Source organism: Scomber scombrus, chromosome 1 (assembly GCF_963691925.1).
Source record: "Scomber scombrus chromosome 1, fScoSco1.1, whole genome shotgun sequence".
Lineage (NCBI taxonomy): Eukaryota > Metazoa > Chordata > Actinopteri > Scombriformes > Scombridae > Scomber > Scomber scombrus.
The window spans coordinates 471,207-497,500 of NC_084970.1; the positions used below are offsets into that span (position 1 = coordinate 471,207).

The following is a 26,294-nucleotide window of genomic DNA, read 5'->3' on the forward strand; positions in this document are numbered from 1 at the left end:
ATCTCATATTTATGCCTGAATAGTTATTTAGTTTTAAACAAATGAAAACAAATGTATTCATGAAAAAATGTCTGACTTCATGACAATATTGTATTCTCATTATGAACATATTATTCAGGCCTATTCATGAAGAATTGAAAATATGTGTAGAGTGAAATTAGACTGTTGAATAAACAGCAAGAGTGCAGCTGCAGTTTGACTGCTGCTGTGATGAAGACGCACATCTGTCCCTCTGCAAGAGATCACGAATCTCAGTGATGGAAGAGCACAGTCTGTGTGTGTGTGTGTGTGTGTGTGTGTGTGTGTGCAGTCCTGCAGGGATGGATGATGGACGCATGTCTCAGTGTGACAGGTGGAGCTGGTGCTGTGAGGATGTTCTGTGTGTTTTCTTCTCTACTTGTTCTTGCTGAGTGTTCTCTGTTTCTCTGCGTGCTCCACTATCTTCTCCTCCACATACAGGCCTTTGCGGCGGCGCACAGCGTTCATGTATTTCAGAGCCTGATTGGCCGAGTCGGCTTTCTCTCCAAAGTGCAGGTACTCTTCCTCGGTGGTGGGAACCCAGTATGGATTACTGCTGATCACCTGGGACACAGGAAGGAGGAGAAGGATAGAAATGTGATGAGACAACATCAGGTGTCCTACATTCCTATATAACATCCATGTGATGTTAATCAGTGAACAGACTTCAGCTTGTTTTTGGTGACTGTGACAGAGATCTTCATTCTCTCTACTGACAAAAAGCTTTATCAACATTTAGATATGCTCTGATTCTACTGATGAAAGATTAAATAGCTGAATAAATGAGTGTTTAACTGCTGATGAAGATCAACACTCTCCAATATCATCCAGTATCATGCACACAGAGATACAGTGATAAAGCTGCTGTGTGTATTTGCTGCATGACCCCACACGACCTTTTTAATGTGTGTAAACAGAGAGTGAGATGAGAGGAGTGATATTAGTTTCATGTCTGCGCTGGACGTGGTTAGCCTAGCTTAGCATAAAGACTTCCAGGGATAGGAAACAGCTAGCATGACTCTGACCAAAGTGAAGGAGAGTTAAATATGACTGATGTTACTGTTATAATCAGAGACATAATGCATTGCATTACACAATGTAGTTATTACACCAAACTACATTATAACCAGTAATTATCTGCTTTGGCTTCTCTGTTTATATTCAAACTGTAACTCTCCAATATCAGCTTCATTAATGATTTGGACTCTACAGACTTGATTAAGTGTCTCTAAGCTGTATATGTAGATCAACATGCACACAGGACATTTACAAAGGTAGATTGTATTACACTTTACACAGATAAAGAGCCTGTGCAACCTACATTACTATCAACAAGTATAATAGAACTTATTTACACTACATTTCATTTATTAGTAATACTGAACAAGAATATGTTCACAAAAAGGTTTTAAACTCATACAAATGTTTTAGGAACTATTTTTTCTATCTAGCAGAGTCAGTGGTGCAGGTTTTAGTTTCTGTACAGGCACATTGGAACCAAACCTGCCAACCCTACTGTAATGTCCACACTTCAGGATGTTGTTTGTAGAGAAATAGTTTTTTATTTATTTTTATCCCTCCTCAACAGCATTAACTGGGGAATGAGCTATCATTTCATTTAAATGTGATCTATTCACCATCATTTCCAAAAACATGTGTAAAACATGTGGTAATACGTTAGAATGAAGTTGGCTAAAAAGGTTTAACATATACTTGGGTGATGATTTCTACCTTCTGATTAATAAACAATCACCCAGACCAGGTCAGAGGTGTTAGGAGACTTTTTTTCCCACTGTGGACAGAAGCAGGCTCGCTGTTTCCTTCTGCTTTCAGTCTTTATGCTAAGCTAATGTAGGCTAACCATGTCCTGCCTCCAGCTCTGTGCACACAAACATGAGACTGGTATCAATCATGTCATCACACTGGGAAAAACACCCCCATTTATTTCCATCATCTATCAATCTGTTGATTATTTATTTGATTGATTCACTCGTTGTTCAGTCTATAAAATGTCAGAAATCAAAAGTTGATAGAACTTTTGTCCAAACAATTAAAAACTCAAAGATAATTATTTTACAAGAACATAAACAGAGAGAAGCTGCTAATCCTGATGATAAAACAGATTCATGACTTTAATAATGAATTGATTATAAAACTGTTGTTCACCAATTTCTAACCAATCAAAATGATTGATTATTAGTTTCAGCACCATGACTCCTTCTGTCTCCAACAGAAGGAGCACCAACTGAAAAAATGACTGACACACACACTCACACACACACACACACACACACACACACACACACACACACACACACACACACACACACACACACACACACACACACACACACACACACACACACACACACACACACACACACACACACACACACACACACACAATTACAGTATCAGCGCAGGCGGCAGGCAGCAGGGTCCTGCACCTGGCTCTGGTTTCACTGGGACAGATGGCAGAGAGGGAGATACAAACAACGACTGAGAGGGTTATAAGAGACACACACATGGTGCACGTGACTGGCATATGCTGGAGTACAATGGGATCCAGAGGGGGAGTGAGGAGAAAGAAGAGAGGGGTAGGGGGGTAGGGGGGCAGGAGGGGTGGGGGTATCCTCCAACAGTCAAGTGCTGGATTGACTGGCTGAACGTAGTTGGATGGCTGGCACCATCTGAGAGCAGCAGCGTGTGTCATCATATCAGAATATAACAACAAATAACAAAGTGCTTCTTATTGTGTCGTTTGCTGACAGAACTCTAGAGTTTATTCCTGAGGTTCATTCTAGGTTCATTTACACACTTTTTTAAAGGTCTTTCAACCACATCTCACATCCTTCATTAAGTGAATGTAGCTGGCTTGAATATCAACAGGTGGTTGTACAGAATGGAAATGGTGAGCTCTGTCTCTGCTATTAGATGTGAATGGCCTCCTTAATCTTTCTTACACTATTTTCTTGATGAAGACGTGTTGTCGACAGCTCCAGAAAAGCTAATAATTGGACCTTGAATTAAGATCATTCAGTCAAATGAAGGTATAGATTAAAAGGCCCATTCACCACCCTGACCCCCTCATCACTACATAAAGCACACACTACTTCCTGTATTGACACTGAATATTGACCCTTACGTGCTGATTTGTCCAATATGGATATAATTCCTAGTGATACAGGACTCTTTAAAATAAGTTGAACTAACCTTGTTTCTTTAAATCTGATCATCTGAACACTTGTGTTTCATGACTTATTTTTAGTGATGACATCATGTTCCCAAATCTCAGCAGTTAATTTGTTGTGAGTTTTTTATTCCTGATGATATCTGAAATAATAATATATGATTTACACATGATAAACATACTAGGATTTTACAATATGACAACTCATTATGACTCTAGCTTTAGGAAAACTTGCACCCACAACTCCATATACACATCACATATAATATATATAGACTTTATCTAAAAAATGTCTTCCATTGAAAGTCCATCTGTACTCTATATGTTTTATTTACATGATTAAAAAGGTTGCAGTGGTTATATGAGGACAATGATGTCACTGCTGTAAATACTGTGAGACAAGCAACCAGATTTTTATAATGTTTATGAATGTATTTATTTATTTCGTTTGTTTGGTATTTAATTGATCATTTTTGTTGTTTTGCTTTATTTTATTTCTCAATGTTTGTACATAAAATAATTGAGGTGAATGATGGTTTATTTTTGTATTGTTATATGAGAGGTTTTAAGATAAGCCCACAGTGGGTTTCTACCTCACCAGCACATATTACTATTTTTCTCTGACTTCAAATGTGCAAATAAACCAATAAACCAAACCGATATATAAAGAGAGAACTTCTTCCTGCTGACACGTCTGATTCTGATTGTTCAGTATAAATATTTACAGCTTTTTTAAATAACATGACTGTAGGAACTTGAAATAAATGTGAAGCTGCTCATAACTGTGTTTTCAGTAAGATTTGAGTAGAATGACCCTCTGTACATCAAACACTGGAGATTGATGCAACAAACATATTGCTGCATATTACTGCCGATGGCCACAGTGTCATAATTATTCAATCATATTATCCTATCAAAGTGACAGATGTAAAACTCAACTGAGATGTCATTTTTTTCAACTTTGGAGAAGTTTGAGCTTCAACCAACAAGCTGTTAAAAATTGCTTATGTGGTTAGAGCAAATGAAAACATAAGTAACCATCATGTAATGAATGGTGGTGTTCCCTCCACAACGCACATCACTCATTTATCTTTCCCTCTTTTGCACTCTCCCTCTTCATTGTGCACACGTTGGCACCCTCGTGTTTGAGCACACACTACCAGATCTGCACTGCAGGTCTTAGACTGGATGATGATTGTCTGCACAGATTGGTCTCATAGGTAAATGTAGGTCACACTGGCTCACATTGATTGATCCAGTGCCATTGTGAAGAGACAGAATGCTTCAATGTTACACTCCATATCTGTATTGAGGTTAAAGTTTGTTTTTTTATATAATACAAAACAAACCTTTGTGATGTCCTCTGTGCATGTTGGCCTATACACAGCTGAGAGAAACACAATCCAACATTTAGAGTCCAAACTATTTCTGAAACCGATGTTGGAGAGTTTCATAAATGTGATGACAATATATTGGCTGATAGTCATTGTTTCCTTCTTCTTTTTTTTCAAACAAAATATGTGGAGTGTGAGACATTCAAAAATAAAAGTAACTTTATACATAAAACCCTGCCAAGGCTGACTGATCAACAAGTGATGTAATGGAAACAGTTTTCAAAGCACCTCAAACATGTTTCACATTTAGTTTTTACTTAAATCATCTGATAATATGAGCATTAACTGTATATTGATCAGGCATTACAACGATATATAATACACACATTCATTGTCACACAGAGGCTTTGGCTGATCAATACGAGACTCATTCACACAATTCTTCAGTGTCTGAACAAAAGCTCCATTCTGATGGAAATCTAATGTAAACGTCCCCACAGGAGCCACTAACCCTCCAGTTACACAACAATACAACGCTCCAAAATCTGCTCCTGCTGCCTCTGCACTCATTCATATGTTAATCCAATATCCTGGCCATATCAAATTGCTGTCAGGAGGAATGCTGACATCAGCACTAAGCAGCAGGCGAGTCCTGAAGACTGAGAGAGAGAGGGGGGGGGGGGGGGGGGGACTAACTCTTTGTGAGGACGCGTCTGCAGATAAATGAAATCAGACAGACAAACTTTTAATGAGGTAAAGACAATGGCAGCAGGACAATGAGCTGGCCTGAGAGGTCAGCGTGTGGAGGTTAAACTGATGACAAGGAGGCTATGGTGCGCACACACACACACACACACACACACACACACACACACACACACACACACACACACACACACACACACACAACACGCTTTTATAGACCATAGAGAGTTATGATTGGAGCTGATAGAACTTTATTAATCAAGCAAGTTGAAACATTTAAGAAACAAATGTAAGACTCAATGACTTGTTGATGAGGCCAATGCTAATGTAGAGGCTGTTACTGTGTATGATTATATATTAGACACACTAAACATTTCCCTACACACTGAAAAACCTGAACTTTGACAAAATGGAAATATTTCTTCGCCTTATTTCAGTCAACAGCTAACCTGGTGAACATCAGCTGAGCAGTTTCAGCTATGTTAAGTCTCAGCCTGCTTCCTACCATCACCTATACAGTTATCTGTTCTCATGTACACACTTTCCTGTTTGTGTCATTTGATTGCAGGTGATGAATGCTGCCTGTTAATCAGGCCATTTCTTCACTGTTGTGTTCATTCTTATTACAATGAGTAAGTATTATTTCAAGTTAACATCAAACTTTCATGTTTAACCCTTACATACTGTTCAGGGTCAAATATGTCCCATTTTAACATCTGAGAGCTGTAACAAATACATTTTCTTGTGTCTGTATATAGTTTTTTTTATCATAAAAACTCAAGAATAAACTCTCTATGCTCTCTGAAAGCTTCATTAAGGATACATCATGTTTATCTGTGACTGATGAGGTCTTTATGAATGATTTGTGGTTCAGGTATAGAGTGGTTTGGTATAGAGACTTATTATATGTAAATACTGTGACGGGTCAGGATATGAACAGTATGTGAGGGTTAATGTCCTATTTTGCATTTTAGGATTAGTGTGCTCAGAAAAACATCATGTAGCATGTCAGTGGTTTTGATGAATGTAGGTCATATGAAATATGTTTCTTGTCTGTATGACTGCAGCTTTTCAACACTCCCACTGAGACATTCTCAGCCCCCATCGACCCTCTGGAGCAGGGGTGTCAAACCCATTTTAGTTCAAAGGCCACATACGATCCAATTCAATCTTAAGTTGGCCGGACCAGTAAAACCATTGTATAATGATGTCCAAATAATATATAATATACATATTATACCTTTACTATAATAAACCATCAGACGCTCCTGATTATTGTTCAATTTATGAATGTTTAAATATGATATGACCACAATATGTAATCATTGTTTTTTCAGACAATTGGATTCTGGTCAGGGTGGAAAAAAACAAATCTCTGAATCAGCAGAAAAATTAGAATTACTTTACTGCAATTTTCATACTTTGCACATTTCTACAGTGGACCAGATTGGACCCCATGGTGGGCCGGTCCTGGCCCGCGGGCCGTATGTCTGACATCCCTGTTCTAGAGCATAAGCGGTATGGAACATGAATGAAAATGTATTGAAGGTGTAAAGAGGACAACAACAAAACTCTGTGATTTCTATTTAGGATAAATATGTATCCCATCACACTTTAGGTTGAGTATAGTGTTGCCACAGGGTAACTTGCAAGCTCATTCATTTATATATTTATGTATGTGTGTATATTGGTAAGAGGTCTGTACATTGTGGTTGGACTGCTGTAGGACTGTCAGTGGTTTCTGTGGGTTTAATAAAACACTGCAGCACAGTAAGAGTGGACGCCTCAAGTTAATTACACAAATTTCCACTTCCCTTCTTTGGCAGCCTCCCAGCTGGTGGTGCCCTAAACAGCCGCCTAGCTCGCCTATGCCTAAAAACAGCCCTTCCCTAACTGTGAAAATACAAAAGTGTGTGTGTGTGTGCATGTGTGTGTGTGTGTGTGACACATTTGTGCTGTGTACTACACACTCATTTGCTGGCACTTGGATAATTAGTCTATTTGATCAAACCTTCTGGAAAAAGACACCAGTTGCTTTGGCAGTAAAAACTACACAAACACACCCAAAATGCCAACACACACACACACACACACACACACACACACACACACACACACACACACACACACACACACACACACACACACACACACACACACACACACACACACACACACACACACACAAACACACACACACACACACACACACACACACACACACACACACACACACACACACACACACACAGGGTTTGTGCGACGGTGAACGGAAGAGCGTCTCATACCAAGTGTGAGGTAACAGGGATCATGAGACATGTAGAAAGCGGAGACGAATGACAAAGCTTTAAATATTCTGCATCCACAGTTGGAGGAATCAAACAAGCTCTCTTTTTCTCACTCACACACACACACACACACACACACACACACACACACACACACACACACACACACACACACACACACACACACACACACACACACACACACACACACACACACACACACACACACACACACACACACACACACACACACACACACACACACACACACACACACAGGCTGCATTGAAACACTCCACCACTGCACAGTTACACGCTGCCCTGTTGTCATTGAGTTTGAACTATAGCTGCTTTACCTCTGCTTATGACTACATTACATCATTAACCAATTTGAAAACCTTCCTGGGCTTTACTATCCATTTTCTAACATAATAAGTATATACTACAGCACTTACTCTCAGACTGAGAACTCTTTGTGATTTGAACTAACTTGTTAGCACTAAAAAAAACTACAGCTCCCATCAAGTTTTCCAGTTAGCAGTTCACAAAATATAACTGTACTGTTCTCTATTATCCATGATGTTTAACACCTCTCCTCTTCTCACTCAGTGTTAGCTGTGATCAGTGCTGTATGTCCTGCTGCTATGTTTAACTGCAGCAGACTTGTCTGGACTTGCCTGTGTTGAGATGGAGACCTTTAACCCACAAAGATCTTGAGCTTGTGGGAAGTGGTGTCTGTTGAAAGTGGCTTGAAATGGATAAAGATGAAAATAATTATTTTTTTAAATGACAATCTTATCTGAAGTGAACCACCCAACATACTGTTGAGTGAGGTTATATTCCAGGGCTTGATACAAGTTTTTTTTTCTCCCTTCTGGAATAAAACATAGCCATTCTGGTTTCACTTCAGCTTTCTATGACAATTATTCAGGATTTGGTAACACATCATGATAACTACTTTTACTACTTTTATTTTAAATGTTAACAATATATTTTTCTATGATTAAATCCAGGTACACATGTGAAATAACAGTTAGACTAATGTCTGAAACAGCCGCATCTTTAAGAGGCTAACAGTGTAACCAGCAGACCTGCGTCTACATCCAGTACATTTACTCTAATAATTTCATTACAGTCAGAGTTTGCTATTTTCAGCTTTTGATCCAAAGACTTTATTTTTTTTCTGTCATGTGAACACCTTAACCAAGTTATCTTACTCACATTAAGAATGTAATTGAAGTAAGCGTAACTCGTTTAACAGAGCTGAATTACTCTTAATCTTTTCATTATGCGTGTGTTCAGAAGTCGGGTTTCTTTCAGTGTGCTCATACTTCAGCCTCAAACTCACAGACTGAACCAGCTGCAAAGTGATGGAATTAAAAGAAAGAGCGGAGGGAAAATAGAGCTTGTCAAAAACTGTCAACATTTTAGGTTCCACAAAGGAACGATCGAGTGTAGAGTTGTTCTACTGGATCACATTCAGTTATTAAAGGCTTTCTATTGACTTAAACAAGGCCAGAACTGGATGAATCCTATTTGCAGGATAGAGACTAATTTGTACGAATATGAAATAACAAAAATGGTATGTGATGTCCATTCTTAGACCTCTTCTGCTCATCATCTTCCATGTTCCCAAAGAAGAACAATTATATGTCAGCACTCACAGTGAATCACTAGTCATCTAATCATCACCAGAGTCAGATATCTTGGTGTGCTAAATAGTAAATGGACTGTATTTATATAGCTCTTTTCTAGTCTTTTTGACCACTCAAACACATTCACACACTACTGGTGCAGCCATTGGGAGCAATTTGGGGTTCAGCAAAGTTGGCCAAGGACACATGGACGTGTGGACTGGAGGAGCCGGGAATTTAACTGCCGAACTTCCAATTAGTCAACAACACGCTCTACCTTCTGAGCCGCAGCCGGCCCTAAAGGGCTACTAAAGGGCTCAGATCCCAGTTTTAACCTCCATGTTAAGACAATCACAACATCCTACAATTAGAAAGACTTCAGCAAATTGTTTTTTATTAGATCATTTCTGTGGCCACTCACATATTACTTTAATTGTAATGTACTGTAAACTGTACTGTTCTTATTCTTTTGTTTGTTTTATTCCATTTTGAGCTAGATGTCAACTTAATCTTATTTTTCTTTTTCAGCAAAGAATCCATCAGCTGTAAGAGAGAGAGAGATGACTAGAAACACAGTTGCTAAAAGAACAAAAAAAGATGAAGGAAAAAGGTAGAATACCTTGAAAATAAATCTGGGCAGAACATACAGATTTATCAGGTGAAATAAGGCACAGAGGGGATGATGAGGTGGATATTATCAGATCACTACTCCGACACACTGCACATTATTCAGCGCTCTGCTCGCTCATGGTAAAAAAGTTCTGTAAGTAGCCTGTTTGTAAAAAAAGAGATAATGGTTGGAGATAACTGAATTTACTTCTTCCAGGACTTCTCAAGCTAGATACAGATGGAAAGAAGAAGAAAACAAGAGTGGAATCACGTATAATATATCCAGTCAGACTGAAGGTGTTCAGACATGGTGGGTCTACAAACTGTGACTCCCTGGATGATGTAGACGAGCACCTACCACTGACCTGAGGCTATACTGTGACACAGGGTTGATCCAACCTACTCCAGAAAGCACACAACTAGAGGAATGGTCCTACCATGAAGCCTCCTCAAAGACCTTAAGGCATGTGTGTAAAAGTGACTGTTACACCTCTTATCTACATCTGGGGCATCGAGCTTTATGGCCTGTCTCTTTTAGTTGTCCATGTTGAACTGGTCTATATGGCATAAACACACAATGACTGCTACTGTCAGTGAAACTAAAGGGACATTTTCCAATCCCAGATTTTGAACCCAATCATGAACTTTGTACACTGACAGCAAACTAAGGAGGGGTCTGAAGCAAAATGTGATCTTCATTTAAAATAATGTTGAGTTTTGTGTTCTGATAAGGAGATTATTTGTTGGTATATCCCTTTTCTATAAGTGAATATAGTTCTCTGGGTCTTAATAAAATGTATCTATGCTTTGGGGAAAATACAGCAAGGATCAAACAGCACAGCAGCTTTCTCACTCTGTAGAAGCTCTGTTCAGAATGGCCAGTTTGACTGCCTGTCCCGCCCACTTCACCCCCCCAATGACATGCTGACCATACACATATATTCAATCTACTGGTCAGATATCTTACATATAATAGAACAGATGTTCAGGAAAGTGGGGGATCTGCAGAAACACAATATACTGTTGGGAACATGTCTCAAAGCCTATAATAACAAGAAGTTGGAAAAAATTGGAAACTCCTAAGATAAACACATGGCTAGAAGCAGTAGAGGACATATATATAGTATAGAAACGGCAGCAGGGGGCCTGCTTCTGTCATGAAACATCAAAGCCTAACTTTGATCTTTTTCCTATTTTTCCTTCTTTTTGCTTTTGAAGGATGTGTATGTGTACACATGTGAATATATGACTGTATAGATTATGTATGCAGGGGTGGAAGGGCTACCAATACCAGTACTAATTGTTAAAAATACAGACAGTAACCTAATCCAAGTTTCACAAGTGATGTAACTGAACTACTTTCTGAGAAAAGAAATATCAATAAGATGATATTCTACTTAAGTGTATTTTGTAAGAAAACCAACAAATGTAACATTAGAGAAGAAAATGGGAAAGCCAACATGTTTAGCATCTAAAATATCTCCTCTACTCAGTGGATTTTTAAAGAACTTGCTTTTCATGAAGCACAATAAGGCAGTAGCCTTTAGACTTCCAATGAAAGTGCACAACACATGATGTGCATTACAGAGAGCATTCTCAGGGAAGGCCTCTGACAAAACAGAGCTTGGCCCACTTGCTGTGTGAAGCTATTACACAGACATACTGTATGTGGCAGCGTGAGAAGGCCCCCCCCAGGTATTCCTGCCCACTCTATGAGAGCTTTGTCCTCCACAGCTCTTCTCAGAGGAATGGCAGTGACAGACATATGTGCAGAGGCATCATGAGCTTTACTGTGTCCTTTTATTAAAACCTATCTGTGTGATATGTCTGACTCTTCTTGCCCTGGGCACGTTAAACACACGCAGACATCTTGGTGGAGGATGATGTGTCTGCTATAAGCTGTCATATACCCACATTTTCTTTAAACTCTTTGGGGCTGCCACAGTGTGTAATGACTGTGTCCCTGCCTGCCCTTAAGTGTGAAGTGTGTGTTCGTGTGCCTGCTATGTGCACATGCATGCATCGTGTGATATCATCCTGTCCTCACACCACTGTAGATCAGTGAGTTATTTTGCTCTCCTTCCTGCTCTGTTTACATTGAGGACTTTTACAGTGTATGGTAGTTTTGAAATTGTAATTATCACGGGATCATCTGCTTAGGACTGTTTTTGTTTACTCGCTCTGTTCATCTGCATTTTCACTAAACCTCCTGTCATTGCCACCCTCTGCCCTGCAATCACATCACCTCATTCTCCTCACCTGACCTTCCCCGCCCAGATCTTGCCACTCCCTGCCCTGCAATCACCTCATTCCCCTCACCTGAGCTTCCCCCACCCTTCTTCCACAGCTGGCCGTCATCAACCTCCCTCTCGTCTCACTCTCCCTTTTATGTTCAGCCCTTTTTCATTTACTCTCTGTCAGATTGTAAAGCCACATGCCCTGCTCTCATCCTGCCCTTTTGCTAGAGGTCTTTTACTTTCGTTAGCTTCTTTAGTTTGAAGCATGGTTCATTGTTTTGTTATTTAAATAAATTGTGTTTGTTTGTACTTGATTTTGCCTCTGAATTTGTGCTTTTGGGTCTAGCACCTTCTGAGTCATTACAGTAATCCTTCAGTAGTCAGTATGGTGGAAACTAGCAGCTGGTAAGCAGAGAGTTGGACAGTGACACATTTAGATTGTTTTGTCTCTTGTATATTTGATTTGAAATGAAACAATGACTGAAATGAAAGTTTTACTGTGTTTAGACCAGTTGACAGAAAAAAATCTGACTATAAGCAAAAATCCAGTTTGCAGTTCAGGTCTAACCTAGAATCATCATGGAGTATTTAAATGTCCTCTGGGATAAAGGACTTCAGCCAGTCAAAGACTGAAAACAGTCTGGTATTAAATAAATATTGGATATCATAACTAAAGTTTGTTTTATTTGGTCAACTGATCTTTGGTCCACTAAAATTGTAAAAGTAAAAACTGAAGCTACAATCCCTCCTCTGTTCATTTGTGGATATAAATGCAAGGTCAAGAGGAAAGATTAACCTCATAGTCACAGTCCAAGTCAGCATTACCAAGCCAGTGGCTGAAAACACAGATACATTACAACAGAATCAATATGTCACTGTGAAATGAGTCTTTCTTGAACAAGAAATAATTCCTTTATTAAACCTGAACCTTGCTGATACATAGCTTAGCGTTACATTTGTGGCTGTAATGTATTGTAGTTTTATCACTTCACCTATATCAGTGCTTGATCAGTATGTGGTTCAAATAATACTGCAGAGATTTAAATCACAATGAGAAGATTCTGTCTGTCATGTGTCTGTATATCAACTCTGTGACCTCACAGACAACTCGAACCATTATCCCAACTGACACTGTCCATATGGCCTGGAGGACGTTAAGCGTGTGTGTGTGTGTGTGTGTGTGTGTGTGTGTGCATGTGTGTTGAGCTCGGGCTGAAGCCAACCAAGCGGCAGGTATAACCGTCTAACACACATGTTGTCTAACACAGCTTTGATCCCTTCTCCCCTGAGAGATCTGTCTCATTAACCAGACAGCCACAGTGACCTACAGCCCCACATAACAAGCTCAGTCACACTCCATGCCTGGTTTTAAATAGATAGATTTAATTAGACTTTTTCCCTATAGTTTACACTCAAATCCCCATTTTGGCAAAGTGTAAATAAAAAAGGCTCATTTTTACAAAATGTAACATCCAGTCTGAAACTTACTGGCTTAATCTAATACATGTACTGTTTATTATAGTATATATCTATGAGCTACTGGATACATTTCCCCAATGAGAATGAATACAATACTATCTATCTATCTATCTATCTATCTATCTATCTATCTATCTATCTATCTATCTATCTATCTATCTATCTATCTATCGATCGATCGATCGATCGATCGATCGATCGATCTATCTATCTATCTATCTATCTATCTATCTATCTATCTATCTATCTATCTATCTATCTATCTATCTATCTATCTATCTATCTATCTATCTATCTATCTATCTATCTATCTATCTATCTATCTATCTACACATTTAGTGCAAACTGGTTGAGGGAAAAAAACCCAAAACCTATGTGGCAATAGCAAAATCACACCATGACTTCTTATTAAAAAGTGAGCAACTATATGAAGGAGAACAACACAACACAAAACAGACATCCAGTTCTACAATATTAAATCCCTGAAGAGGAAAAAATGCTGACACAGCAACACAAGTATTGGAGCTGCTCTAAATAAAATATCCTCAGGAAATGGACTGTTATGAGACATGGACCCCATTTCCACCTGGTATTAACATATGGTCTGTATCTGGACATCTTATCTGGATAAGGAAAAACACATGTTATCGCAGGTACAAATGCACGCATACAGTAACTCACTGCAATCAAAAAACACAAAAGATTCAAGACCTTTGAGACCGCTGCTTTAGGACATATGAGCACAGCACACTTTTGGGGTTGGATTTGACTCAAATGACCAGTTTATACAGTTTTTTGAGGGATCATTGAGACGTTCACCATGGCAATCACGATAATTATGGGGGTACATCTTGGCGAAGGTGAAAGAAAAAAGTTCAGTGAGGTCAAAGCTGGTGTTGGGAACATGCCCATCGTTCACCTCTGTCCAGTGCACTACTTGCAAGTGTCCAACACTTGGAGAGCAGGATGGATGATCTTGGGGGAAAGGACTGGATTCCAATAGGAGATGGAGGACTGTGGCATCTTTTGTCTTCTGGCTGGTACATGGCTCAACCCCCAGTTGCCGGATTGTGCCACCTGACCATCAAACAACTCCTTCGTCTCCAACGTCCAGCCGGTGTAATCTGTCTCATGATGAACAATTGATGTAATCCAACTTCCCCACCCCTCCTCACATGGTATGGAACATTTAATGATCTCATACCATCCCTCTGCCTTCTTCCAGAGTTCACTTTGGTCCACTGCTGGCAGATGCAGAGGCAGTATTGTCAGAGCTGCATGGTGTTCTGTTGCAGCACCAGACAGGTACCCCATTAATGCCCACATAGTGACAGGGGTTTTTAATAAGGCAAACTTTAAAAAGTTCTGCCACACTTCTTAAAAACATTTTATATCTGACCAGAGAGGGCAGGAATTCACTTCCAACATTCAACAAGTCTGATCACACCATCTTCCTCATACCGGTATATGAACAAAGGAATTATTGGTGCTGGAAGCTGTGCTGAAGAGAGAAGTCAGCATGGTGTAGTCTCAAAACATGTGCATATTAAAAACCAGGCGGGCATCTTCATGAGGCCAACACCTTCAGACAGCACAGCAAAGTGTTGGGTGGACAAAAAGCAGTAAGATACCGTAATGTTCCAAAATGATTTAGGTAACACTTTATAATAAGGGTAATGAGATACTTCAGTAATGCTTATCTAATGCATGACTCATGATGATTTAATGCATGAATTAATGCATATAATGAATTCCTGTTGCTCATCATTAACAAATGATCAAGTCACTACTTACCACTTTGTAGAAAGGTCTGGATGTACATCGGTTCAATAAGACATACACAAACAGAGGTATATGAATAAGGTTGATGTTGTGTTAACTGTTTACGTTTTATGTGACTTACTTTGAGTGGATATTGGGGTTGTACATAGAATTGGGATAATTAATTATATATGAGTTTATGAATGAGTTTATGAGGGGTAGGAAATTATAAGTGTGTACTACTTCCTTACTTTTTAAACATGCAATATTTAACTTGTGTTGTTTATGAGAATGTGTTTATTAAGACTGTTGCCAGGATTTAATGTTTATTTCATTTTAAAATTAAACTTGAAGAGTACGGTTTAGACCTGCTCTATGTGTAAAGTGCCTTGAGATGACTTTGTTGTGATTTGGCGCTTTATAAATAAAGATTGATTGATTGATTGATTTTATTGATACTCTTGCTATGTTTTTATCTTTTTATGTTTGAAATTACATTGATTTAACTATAAACTATACAATTATATTCTTAATTCTGCAGTCATCTATTAGCTGTATTTCAGTTACATTTGGACATTTACATTGTGGATTTATGACTTACTATATCTCTATTTAAATGTGTCTGGCACGCCGTGGACCACACATGGGAGCATCATTTGTCAAGTCTGCTCTCCCAGAGATCTAAGAAACTCACAGCTGAGACAGAGAGAGCAGAGGCGCTGCTTGCAGCTGAGAAACAGCTTTCTGAGACTGAGCTGTGAGCATTGAAGGCTGAGATGGCAGCCTTAAGAGAGGAAAGCCAAAAACAGAGAGTGGAGGAAGAACTGGTGAAAGAGATCAGAGAACTGGAGGCGGCTCTGGACATGCAGCCTGTTGCTGTTAACTCACGAGAGAGACCACAATTAACCCCCAGACTCACCTTAAATCTGCAGTGTGGACTTTTACATATAATGAATGTCTGTTACATTCAAGCTCTTGCCAAAGGAGTTCACAGAATGCTGATTCACCACCAGATAAATCTCTGTGTATTTCACATTATACAGTTTTTAAATCTCATGTTGGGGCGTGCCATTCCTGTACTGGCTGTTTGGTCGTTAATCATGTGGCTCTTTTGGACTTTCCAAATGTTATCAGAGCAAACCGATCAAATTCTCATTTTGCGGGGGTTGTGTGACATTTAAAACAATTCCTCCACCGTTTTACAGCCGCAACAACAGGTTACCACCAGTGCTGTACTGGCCATCAGCCATACTGGAATAAATCTCTGGAACAATTCCCACTGTTGTTCTATCGTGCAACTTGAGTTGTGTGAATCTCAGATGGACTGATTGGATACATCACGACATCACTGCAGTGTCATCTCGGAGTGTAGACAGATTAAAGATTAAACTCAAGTGTAATCACCTTCCAAGTTTTATATTTTACGATCACTTACAATCATTTTAATAAAGTCTAAATTACATCTGCAAGTTTACGCATCCATATTTCCAGCATTAAAACTTTAGTGTGGAGGTCAAGAGAGAAGCCCAAACACTAAACACCACTTCATTGGTGTATAACAGTAATTAGGGGTATCACTACTGGCTCAACTTTACAGGTACTCTGCCCTGCGCCATCCTTGAGCCAATGGCATCGCTCTCCTCATCCTACTTTCCTCAAAGGCACCACCTGCCACTGGGATATCAGCCTGAGTTGAGTGGCTTCTGCAGGTTGTCAAATGGGCACCTCCCTTCCTCAATGTTTCGTCGAATTAAGCCCATGACATCTCCAGGGGGCTCGACAGTAGAACCAGAGTCCTGGAACTACCCCCACCATTTGCTATGTATGTCATACAACATATATATGCACATCCAGTTCCACAGCTCCACTTCCTGTGGAGTCAACCAGTGGAAATCTGGACAGCACCACTCATAAAGTAAATCTGTAGGGTTGTGAGATGATTAACACGGTAGGAATGAAGAAAAAAGAAACAAGGGGTCCCAAGGAGATGTGGTTTTGTTGTAAAAGGTCAGGTTCAGATCACATGTTCATACCAGGTGTAAATGGGACCCTGAAGTCCAGATGTATAGTCTGTTTCTATTACAGTGAATATGCTGCTTCCATATATAATAATTCTGTAATAATATTTACCTCCCAGTGGCTGAAGACCAGCTGTGGACTGGCCAATCCGCTGGTCCTCTTGCGGATCTCGTCAGCAAATCCGAAGCTCTCGGCGACAGGCAGAACGGCCTTGATAAGGAACATATCTGTCCCTTCCTTCATCTCTTCATGGAGGACTTGACCCTCTCGCTTCCCCAGGACGCCATATACTCGGCCTGAGGGGAGGGAGACACAGGATCAGGACTCACCCCAGTACACACAGAACATGTTATTTTCAACAAACTGGAGACTAAGACTCAAACTGTGCTTTTGCATAGAGGTGTCATTGCCACTAAGACAAAGGTTCCTGTTGCACATGTCAACATTAGAGTGACTTGTAGAGGGTTTACACCGGAGACGTTGTTAGGCCTAGTAAGGGGTGGGTGTGTGATTCTGACCACAACATCTCACTGTGTGTTACTGGTCATAAACACGAATATACCAATTACATTACTTCCCCTTTAAATATAAATAAAACCCATTTAGGTAATTTCCCCAAAAACTCATGTTATCAATAGTTAGTGGGATAACAGATGCTACAATTATACATTGAAAGTGTCTGATCCTTGACCATGTGCAGCAGCAGTAGAGTCTGTCCTCCCTCCTGCTCTCTGCTGTAAACACACAGAGCTGATAGTGAGCAGCTGCTCTCATGCCTCCTTGGGTGTCACTGCTTGTTTTTTGGCAGAAACAAACAAGATATGGTAACTTGGCTGGAGTTGTAGCATTTATTCACCAGTAAATATCCTAAACTGTACACACAGTGCACTGTCCACAGCTATACTGCTAACTTCATACTCTCTGCTTCTACTAAATGAATCTATGATCCTCTGAGAATTAGACAAGAAGCAGCAACATAACAGCTGGACAAACTAAGGAAGCATGCCAACGTTTATACATTTAAAAAGCTAATAACATTAGCAACATTAATAAGTGCTGTGCATGTGGATGTAAATTAATGTTGCTCTCAGTCAAAAGACTCTCCTGTTGCCCTCAGAAAGAATGACTCAGTAAATGTTGGCAGTCACCATCTAAATGTTCATCTACATGTTCACTAAAGAAATAGAAACGTTATGTTATCCCATATTTGAACTTCTCTTGTCAAGATAAATGTAGACAGTGAAAAGCATTGTAGTGAACAGGTGAGAACAGGCAGCCGTGCTAATGTTAATGCTAATGCTAGGTGAGCAGTGATGTTGTGTTCAAACACAGTTTACTGAGGAGAGTCACATGGACACTGTGTGTGTCAACAAGTAAACACTGACTTTCACCCTAACCTTTTCAGGGACCAAAACAACACCTGTAACCACGGTAACTACACAAAAGAACGATGGCAACAGCTGCATGATCAGAATGCTTAGTAAGCATAAAAAATAAAAGTACGTGACAAGTAGTGAGACTAAAAAACATAGTCTGACACCATCATGATGAAGTTTCTTTGAATAAAAGACCATCTTGGTGTCTGTTCCTCCCCTGCAGCTTAACCTGACCTTCAGAATGCATTTTTACACATAACAGATTGTGGATTGGGTCTCTGTGATTCCCATCTCTTTCACTGGAGTCGCACTAGAAAAGAAACCCTTCATGGCCACTATGTAGACATAATAATTACAATGAACAGTATCTCTTTATGTGTACATATGGCACATGAGAATTGAAATAAAACAGACTTGTGAACCTGTTTTAAACCCTGATATGATGCAAAAAGTACTTGGACTTGATAGCAGGGGGGGCAGTGGAAGCTGCTCTATACATACTCCATCAGGTGTCTGCCTATAGTCTTGTGAACATCACACAGACCCTCACCTAACCTCACATGTGGAAAGTGTGACTTACCCTTTAATAATACCTTACTCCAGATTTGAGAGTGGGGACAGACATAGGTCTAACACATGAACACTGTATACACACTCAGAGTAACACATAATCAGCTTGATGATGATGACAGACAAGGTTCACACTTGCACACATTATTAAAGAGAGCATATAGACAGTGTGATGCTGATAACAGCAACAAGCTCCTGCATGTGTGAACAATTATCCAGCGTAAGTGTGTAAAGCAGAAACACTGTGAACATGAACATGAACTATGTGGCCAGATAATAAACTACCACTCTGTGTATTAATGAAACTAGTTACATGTGATGTGAAGAAGGAAAATATGGATGCATTCAACCTATGCAATCACATAACAATAGGTGTAATCAATGTCAGGTACAGTAAATCAGTGCACTCTCTGGTGTATGTAATAGAGATGAATGATGTTCATAGGATAGAATTGGTGGTGACACCTGAAGATTTCCCCCAAATTAAAAGCCTCCTGTAATATGTCAGAAAGAAAAGAATGAGCTGCTTTCTAGTTTTTTTTTTGCTTTCACAGACATGAGGGAGTTCAATCTAAAGGAGCATAGCTGAATGGAACATTTAAAAATGAGGGGTTTCCATTTAAACCCACACTAATGGAATAAATCTATATGGCTTAGTTAAGTAGTTGATCTAATTGGACGCAGGGTAGAATGAGCAGCATCAGCAGAGGTATTAATGCTTCTCAAACACAAAGTCAAAGAGATTTTGGGATATTTTTCAGTTAATGGCTCACTTAATCTGCCCGCTCACATTCAGCTGACGAAGCAATTCTTTGTGTAACAAGCTGCTGTGGCTACTAATAAGCCCGCAGAAATTGTTTACCAAAACATTAAACGGCATTTCAAGCCTCATTTTCATCTTAATGACTTTCAGAGGACAAACGATTTAGGGGGTGTTGTGGAGCATTAGTCAATACTGAGCTGTGAGGCTGAGAGCTCTGCAGGCTCACCTGTTGTTCGGGTGCTGTAATTACTACCAGTGACATTTTCAGGACATCTTGTGCCTGTAAATGAGGGTGGTGTGTGTGTGTGTGTGTGTGTGTGTGTGTGTGTGTGTGTGTGTGTGTCTGTGTGGGGAAGGGATGAGGGTTTGGTAGTGTGAGGCAGTCCTGGATAACATGATTAAACTGATTTTTTGTTTGTTTTATTATTAAAAGTGACCCTTTTGTACTAGTGTGGACTAAGGATCTGTGACATTACTCTGAAGGAGATACACCTGATAGAACACCAACTATGCTGCCTTTCAATGATGATGATTATCTTATTCATCCTTTTGAAAGTAACACAAGCTTTAACTGGAATAACTGCTTCCAAAAATACCAGCTTCACACTGACAACCTCCTTATTTGGCTACAAACGCTAAAAAAAAGTTGATGGTACAAGATGGAGGTAATTCTAACCAGGCACATTTTCTCTAAAATCTATGCCTTCATTGTAATGTTGATCTGTTAGTCCTCATCAAAAAATGCTATTACTTAAGTATTCGAGACACAAGGCCTGACTCCTCTGTTAGACCTGAAACCTAGTTTGCAAAATGTTGTTCTAGACAAACAAAGACCAGCAGTCCACCAGATCTGTAGTGCCTCCTTGAACAGTGGTATGATTTGGTCGGCTATGCTCTGTATTCTCTTACCCAGCACCTCAGCGGAGGCCATGATCTCGCAGGTATACATTGCAGCCATGAGTCTCTGGGGCTGAGCCTGGAAGGCGTGACGGCACGCCTCCTTCATGGCAGCGATCAGCTGGCCTGAGACAGGCCCGTAGCAGTCTAGAGAGGTAGCCTCTGGCCTCCGTCTAGCCTGGCTCGGCTCTACTGCTGCACCCTCCACCTGTGCAGTTGTCTCACTGCCTCCTCCCGTTTTACTGTCTGCTAAAGCCTCATGGGATGTCAGATCTTCCTCCAAGGAGACCTGATGCTGTAGTGGAGCTGAAGACTGGATGTCCCATCTCACTAGGGAAAAGCAGACTCCCATCAGGGGCTCCTCACACATAGGCCCTGACAGGGTTGCTAGCTGGAAGCCGCTGACGATGCTGTTGTCAAAGTCTCGTAGAACAGGGGCCTGAGATCCAGCCTCACCAGCTTTTTCTCCCCTGCCCAAAAACTGCCACACAGAGGGCCGCTGGTAGCCCTCTACGCTGTTCAGCAGAATGTTGGGACCATACCTGAAAGCATTAAAGTAACATGGTGAGTACACTTTACAAGGTATGAAAAATAAGGTGCTACGTTTTCACAATTATCTTCTTTAACTTGGTAGGAAATACTAAATCTCTATTTCTACCTAAAAGCTGCAATAATTGATATTTTCTGGCCACTTGGACACATCAAGCTGTGAGCACAACATTGATATATGTTCACAAACAGCTTTCTAGTTTGTGTTTGTGTCCACCTGATGAATGAAAGTCAAATATTCCCTCTCTTTTTAAATCTGTTTTAGGTCTTACTATTTCCTGAGAACACATATTTATATAATATGTTTCTTTGGCTGCTAAATTCACTACTATGTTCACCACTTAGTCCATTATACCCCATTCAGACCAACCCAGGTATTAGAGCTTTTCACCTAAAAACAGGTCTCTAATTAAAATATGATTTATATGCTTATAAAAACAGGTCCAACTTGAATAAATGCCTGGTTCTTTCTGCAGTTGATCTAATTAAAGTCTAAGATTACTTCCAAAGGTCAGTCAACTCTATTCTATTATCTGTTCTTCTAATCATTCATAGAATGTTACATTCTATGTGAACCAACGTCCATGTCACTACAGTCAGTGTCAGACCTGCGAGGACCAAAGGCCCATATACGCTCCACAGCATTCCTCCACTTCCTCCCCTGCAGCAGACTCTCCAGCTTGGCCTTGAATTCAGTGATGGCTTCCAGGGTCCTGGGGCTGACTTCCAGATTCTTTCCCTCTCTCAGGGACATGTTGATCTGCTCCAGAGTCCGAATCAGCTCCGAACTACTCTCCAACAGACTGGTCACCTCTGACAGTGCAAAAATATCATTCACAAGGCTATTAGGAACGGTGGAATTAAGGCATGAGACACTTCAAACCTCAGTAGCTTAAGTCTTCATTAGAGTTTCCTTTGTTTAAAAATATGTTTTTGAAAATTAGTTTTACTTCAGTGGACCTTAACCTGGTCTTTCTGACACAGTGAGCTATTCTTTTTTTTTCCTTCTTCACCAAAACACATATGTACATTATATATGTAAGTTGAGTATCATAACACAGAGAAGGAATAGAGAAAAATACTTTCATTAGTTAAAGGGTAGTTCTGGTATTTTTCAACCTGGACCCCATTTCCTATTGTTTGGGGTCTAAGTGTCAAATGGGGACAAACATTTTTGAAATTGGTCTGGTATTGAGCAAGATTGCTTCGGCTGGCAACTGCAAAATGAGCCGCCATGTAATCCCTGGGGGCAAGTGCGTCCACTAAAAGTGATTGTTTTTGCCACTAACAGGCTCAGATTTTTTATGAATGTGTGAGATCTAAAGTAAACACAGAGTAAGTAAACACAGTACTAGCCACTTCCCACCCATGCTGGCTTGGGTACATGTATGAAACTGACTTTCACCACAGTTAGACTGTAAGGAAACTAAAATAACTAAGTACAATGACAGTTGAGCTCATAGGACTTGGTTTTAAAATCCCTTATAATCAGCAATCATTCCTTAAGCGGGGTAGGGGTAAATGCTTCACTGGGGCTTCAGTTGGGCTTCCTTGATGTTTCATTGATAGGACCATGCAGCAACAGAGCTTCAGTAGGATCAGTCGACTCCGGCTGTGTTCTGTCAATGATTCAGTCCTGATTGCGGATTGTAAATCATAACCAACAGCAACAGAACTTTAGGAGGTTCGGTCAAATCCAGGTTTCTGCTGTCAGTGATTCAATCTTGTTTATGTGGACTGTAAATCATAACCTGCAATTGGATCATTCCATGGACTATTAGAGGATGATTGTGAGTCATTGAATGGACTGGCCAACTGTATTTATTTGAGCTGGAGAACACAGGAAAATGAAGAATGGAGGTAGAAAGGCAACAAGACCGCCAGGAAAGACAACATACAGTAATGTTACTTCAGAGAAGCTGGAGGTGTTCCTGCAGTCACTGCTCTCCTGATGAGTGACGAGGAAAATGTTTTCTTTAGAGTGGGACCTTTTGCTACCAGACTACAAATAGATTTACAGCATTTATCAACATTGTTGTCCTGGAGACTGTTTCACCTCCACAAAATCAACTGGAAGCTCCACACTGTAAGAAAAATGTGATTTTAAAATGCAACTGTGTGAGAAATTACAGCATGTAAGTCTATCTCTGAAAACTGCATAGTATGGTTCTTGTGATTATCTAATTTGGAAACTTGCAGACATAAACCATTTAATTTTTCTACTGAGTTACTACTTCTCTAGCATGAACAGACACTGAGCTATCCACAGCCTCAGACGTAGAGAGAGATTAAAACAAATTCCACTATTAGTCTCTTCCCACTGACACTGCTAACTGGAGCATTTCATTTTTTCCTTCTGCCACTATGTACACAATCTGTGGTTGTTGGACCCAAGACCTTAAAATGTTAACAGAAATCAGTTGTTCCACATGATTTGAACTTTACCTTTGAATCTTTAAGGCTTCAGTATGCTTCAAACAAAGTGCCTCACTGTGCCTAAGGTCCCCATCTAATGGTGTGGATGTAGGGGCTACGTTCGACAACTGTTGTGACTTCATGAAGTAGACGAATTGACAATGAAATCCACTTCACACAGCGATTGACCAGGTGTGTGGAGGTGTGAAAGTAAGCAGGGTTGTAACTTTCTCTTTTCACATGGACAACCAAGTACAACACCATGAATTCCTTTGAGGAGAGTCTGTCTGAAAGTATGCATCGTTAATTCTGTTGGTATGATTCATCGTGTCTTGCCCCTGTCTATGACGTTGGGGATTTTGCCCCAGCTTGCACTGAGTCCATTTATAGCCAACACTTTTGCCTTTAGACATGGTCGGATGACACATTGTACAACCTAGTTTGTTTTGAAGCACTCTGAGGCCTTTAGCCAGCTTGGTGTATGTCCACATCTTACCCTGAGGCAGTGGGGTTGCCTGGACGCTGACAGTGGCCAGTCTGTTGGGAGTGGTGAGGGTCACCAGACCAGTGGGGTCCACATGAAAATTGTCAGATGAGCGACCCTGAGAGACCTCGTCTTTCACCTAGGAATACATAGACACATAGCAATATATCTGAAAACGAATACTTTGTACAGAGAAATGATAACTTAATGTTAGAGTGTTCATGAGTATATGAGTAAATCCAACAAATCTGCTTTTTATAACAGCCCAATCCCCCTAATGACTCCACCCTGGTAAAGTCACTTCATCACACCATCTGTAAAAGACATAATCTACTATGTACCTTTTACCAGAAAAGACCTAGCAGACGGAACATGCTGAACAGAAAACATAGACACTTACATGTACTGAGTAGAGGTTGATGTGGACTACAGTTGGATGACTGTGGGGTTGACTCACCTGGTGAATGATGGCGAGTTTGTGCTGCCTGCCCATCTCCTCGTTGACCATGTCCAACTTTGGAGGACGTACCACTGTTTCTCTAAATGGAATGATGGGTTTGGACGCGGTGATCTCAATTTTAGCAAACCTGTAAAAAGCAAGTGAAAATCCTGTTACAGATGATGCTGTCTCCATTATCCACAACCAGCTTCAAGCCAACTTGGCATTCTCCTGCATTATATTCATGTATTATACATATAAATAACTTCGGATATAGCTTGAGACCTAAGAGTGAAATACGTACAAAGAGTTGACAGTCATGCTAGAAGCTCTGAAAGGTTGTACTTAGGTACAGCAACAGCAAAAACCAAAATTTCACTGATTCCAATTCAACAATGTGAGAATTTGATATGTTTCTTACCATTTATCATGGAGGGTATGAACTGAATGTCTTTTGGTCCTGGATTGTCGGTCAGACAAAACAAGCAATTTGAAGACACTTGGGCATATGTGACAGGGCTTTTCACACCATTTTCTGACATTTTATGGACACAGAGATAAGACTATATTAATCGGTAGATGAATCAATAATGAAAATAATGCTCATATGCAGCAGTAAGGAGATCTTCACTATCTTAGTTTTATGAATCAAAGTATAGGACAGTGATGAAGTGATGGAGATGAAGTCAGAAGATTACTTAAGTACATTTTACGTACAGACTGCAGCTGTGAAAGCTACTGCTGGCTTTAGCAACAAGTCCTGGACAGAAATGAGTTAGAAGACAAGGTTGATAGAACTTTCTGGCAAACACGTTTAGGATTTGGAATCAAGTTTATATCTGATTTACTGTAATAGTTATGAGTATAAAGAGAAAGATTAGTTATCCACATCAACACCAAAACTGAATCAACTTTTATTTGCCTAAAGGCCTGTCTGTGTATTCAATATTTTCTAAATCTGATCAGTTGTTTCTGAGAAGCTTGCTGACAGAAGGAGTAAATGGGGCCAACTTTCTACATAATGGTAAGAGTCATGATTCAGTTTATTGTCAGTTTCTAGTTGTTATAATGAGCATTTAAAGAGAAAGTAATTGTTTCAGTTCGATAACAGCTGGTGAGCTTCCATGGTTCCACGTCCTGCAACACTGCTTTTGATGTCTCTTTTCCGGCATAATGCCGTTGTCTCCTTTGGGCCTACTGGGCAAAGCAGACCAAGCTCACTCAGCTGATTTGGCTCTCCCAGCCAGAACTTCTTGAAGCAAAGTCTCTGTTACTAATGTCTAAAACAAACTGACGATCATATACCTTATTTCCCCTACACTCCACACGATGACAGAGACGTAGACTTGGACATGGACAAAGACACTCCACAGTCAGGACTAGGAGAGGCAAATGTCAAATGGGAAATGCTGGTCGCACCACCGTCACACCAGCTCATGGAGAGAGAAAGAGAGAGAATGCCACCAACAAGCATCCCTCAATCTTCTTGTCTCATTGCCTTCACAGAATAGGTCTTCTGTTAGCATC

The 26,294-nt window shown here is 40.1% G+C and overlaps 1 protein-coding gene across 1 annotated transcript in view; it reads right to left on the bottom strand.

The window, feature by feature from the left end:
- Positions 1-300: 300 nt before the first annotated feature.
- The window catches only part of efl1 (elongation factor like GTPase 1), a 119,746-nt gene continuing 93,752 nt past the window's right edge, over positions 301-26,294 (bottom strand). Inside the window, exons 17-22 of the mRNA XM_062439672.1 lie at positions 24,786-24,915; positions 24,341-24,467; positions 22,038-22,242; positions 20,893-21,422; positions 17,386-17,570; positions 301-582 (exon numbers count right to left, since the gene is read on the bottom strand). Coding sequence (XP_062295656.1) covers positions 394-582; positions 17,386-17,570; positions 20,893-21,422; positions 22,038-22,242; positions 24,341-24,467; positions 24,786-24,915 — 1,366 coding nt within the window. The 3' untranslated portion in view covers positions 301-393. The remainder of the gene's footprint in view (positions 583-17,385; positions 17,571-20,892; positions 21,423-22,037; positions 22,243-24,340; positions 24,468-24,785; positions 24,916-26,294) is intronic.